Here is a 2,589-nt window from a genome sequence, read left to right on the forward strand (position 1 = left end):
TATCTATCTATCATCTATCTATCTATCTATCTATCTATCATCTATCTATCTATCTATCTATCTATCTATCTATCTATCTATCTATCTATCTACTAAATATCATACCCCACAAACATCACTCTTGACCTGTAATTGACCCTGAGATATAAACAACACAGTGCTGATGGTTTAGTGTGGGTACCTTCTCTCGTTTTGGGGTGAGGGAGTTCCTACAAGCTAGGTCTCCGATCCTCAGTGACCTGGAGATGACTCTGCAGGTGTACCCTTTGACCTTGGTTCCTTATAAAATCAAACTTCCTTTCACAATCTTTCAGAGGTGAAGGCTGGCTATTAGAATACAGCGTTGGAAGACACCCACAGCTGAAATGGCTGCCCTTGCTCATCCCACTAGTCCCCAAAGAAGAGCCATGTTTGGAGCTGTACTCCAGTGTAGTGTCTCTTCTTCTTTTCCAGCTTCCCACTGCTAGTAGCCTGAACCGGCCAAACCGCCTAGCCCAGCGCCGCTACCCAACCCAACCATGCTGAGAGTGACCAACTGTCCCGGGTCCATGAGGATGACCATCTCCCCATCCTGGGGTCATCTTCTGGAGCACAACTTCCTGTTGCTTTCTACCTCTCAGTGTCCATCTTGTGCCATATCCATGGCCTTGTTGTGAGCCTGCTGCATAGGGGGTGCTTGGACAGGATCTCCCCAGACAACAGCTTGGTCCAGTCTTCAGCTTAGCTTGGAGTGATGGGAATCATCTTGTCAGATGGAGGAACAGAGCCAGTGTCCATGGTAGAGTGTCATGGCAGCAGACTTGAGGTAGGAGCTTGAGAACCTCAGGAAAGTGAGGGCCCCTAGAATCCCATCGTGAAAACGGAAGACGATACCACCAGGCTATGCAGCAGGAACAGAGCAACATCCCAGAATAACTTGGACTCCCTCCTTAGACTTGCTTAAAGACCAGTTTATGGCTCTTGTTAGTGAAGGTTTTACATTGAATTTGATTATCACTGCCCTTCAGTGATTCCCTTTTCAATGACATTTCAGCAATTTTCCTCCCGGTCCTAGTTTTGTGCACATTTTCTATGTGGTTCAGACTAATTATATTTCTCTCACTTTCTTAGCGGGTCCTATTTTTTTCACATTCTGACATCTGGCTATCAAGTTAGATTGCTGTAGGCATCATATTGTCATGGTAACTACTGAACCTAATGATGCAGATGGATGGAACATCAGTATAATAAATAATGGAAAGTGTTTCCTAAAACGTCATCCTTTCCATAAGAGGGGAGGAATGAATGCCTCATATTGCTAATACCTGCCTTCCTACCTCAGGCCTTTGCAAATTGATGCTCTGTGAGGGTCACCGGGGCCCCACGGAGGAGGGAGATGTCTTGGAAATTTCCATTTTTTCCTTTCAAAACCTCAAATAGAAATGATTCTCGCTGTTTGTCAGATTTGCTTAAAATTGCTCCTCACAAAGACCATTTTTGTATGTGTAATTGTACATAAAAGTTTTGTACTTTAATGTACTATGGTTCTGATGTTGATAGCGATTAAATCCAGATAATTTTATAGCAAATGCTTGTCTCTGGCTGGTTTCTGCAGAGGGAGAAAATACATTGATGGTCTCTTCCCTGAAGTCTTTCTAGTAACGGTTCCATTGTGTGATCCGGTGTGAATAGCTAGAAAGAGCCCTTTGTTGATGGAGAATCAAAGACTGGTCTTCACTCCCAGGTCTACTTTAATACTGTCTTTTTTTTTTTTTTTTTTTTTTTTTTCAATTTAAGAAATACGGACAAAGCTCCCCTAGCCAAGTAGTCAGCTCACTGGATGAATGGGGCATATTCTGTTTCCTATTCTTCTGGGCTTAGACGACATTAGAAACTATGTACATAAGTGTTTAGTACCTAGAAAGCCCCCACTATGTGCAGTTGCCCTTCCTAAGATGGCTGTTTCTTAGGCTTGGTATGCTGACACCTACCTGTAGCACCCTAGTAGCTGCCTGCGAGTATTCTAGGCACCACACTGTCCAAACTCATGCTCTGTTCTTGCCCAGTTCACCTTACAACCTTAGGCAAGGTCGCTTGGTTGTTCTGGAGGCCAATTTTCCCCTTTTATAAAACAATAGCAATGATAATAGTACCTCCCTTACAGGGACAGTGCTAGAATTAAAAGAAAGAAGGTCCTTGAAATATGGATAGCTTGTGCTAAGAACTGTGTTTCAAGCTATTAGTGTATAGCTAATAAGCAAATCACTGGACTTCAGCCTATGTCTGCCTGACTCCTTGTGTCCCTTTTGATATATGTATCTGGTGGGAATGATAATTCTAAATACTTCTCAAGATGTGTCTTAATTATAAAACCAGTTTCCCTGGGCATTCAATCTGCCACCTTGTTACGCCAGAGGCAGAGTTCCCCTAGGAGCAACAACACAAGGAATGTCCTATCCAACGAAAGAGAGCAGGTCAGTGGAGCAGCCTGCAGACTAAAGAAGAGGGCCAAGAACCCCTATGCCCAAGTCCTTACTTTTCTGTTCAGGCATTCACAGAAAAGCAATGACTACAGTGCTCAAGGAAGCAAGCACCAAGCTCCCTTAAGTC

General features: G+C 43.6%; 1 protein-coding gene across 3 annotated transcripts in view; it reads left to right on the forward strand.

Annotated features, from left to right (window-relative positions):
* Nucleotides 1-1,568, forward strand: part of Sec16b (SEC16 homolog B, endoplasmic reticulum export factor) — a 41,042-nt gene extending 39,474 nt beyond the window's left edge. For all 3 annotated transcript variants that reach the window (XM_029539094.1, XM_021198173.2, XM_029539095.1), the window contains one exon: nucleotides 454-1,568. In XM_029539094.1, the coding sequence (XP_029394954.1) occupies nucleotides 454-525 (72 nt within the window). In that variant the 3' untranslated portion in view covers nucleotides 526-1,568. The remainder of the gene's footprint in view (nucleotides 1-453) is intronic.
* Nucleotides 1,569-2,589: the final 1,021 nt, after the last annotated feature.

The sequence above is a fragment of the Mus pahari genome, chromosome 5 (genome assembly GCF_900095145.1).
Source record: "Mus pahari chromosome 5, PAHARI_EIJ_v1.1, whole genome shotgun sequence".
Lineage (NCBI taxonomy): Eukaryota > Metazoa > Chordata > Mammalia > Rodentia > Muridae > Mus > Mus pahari.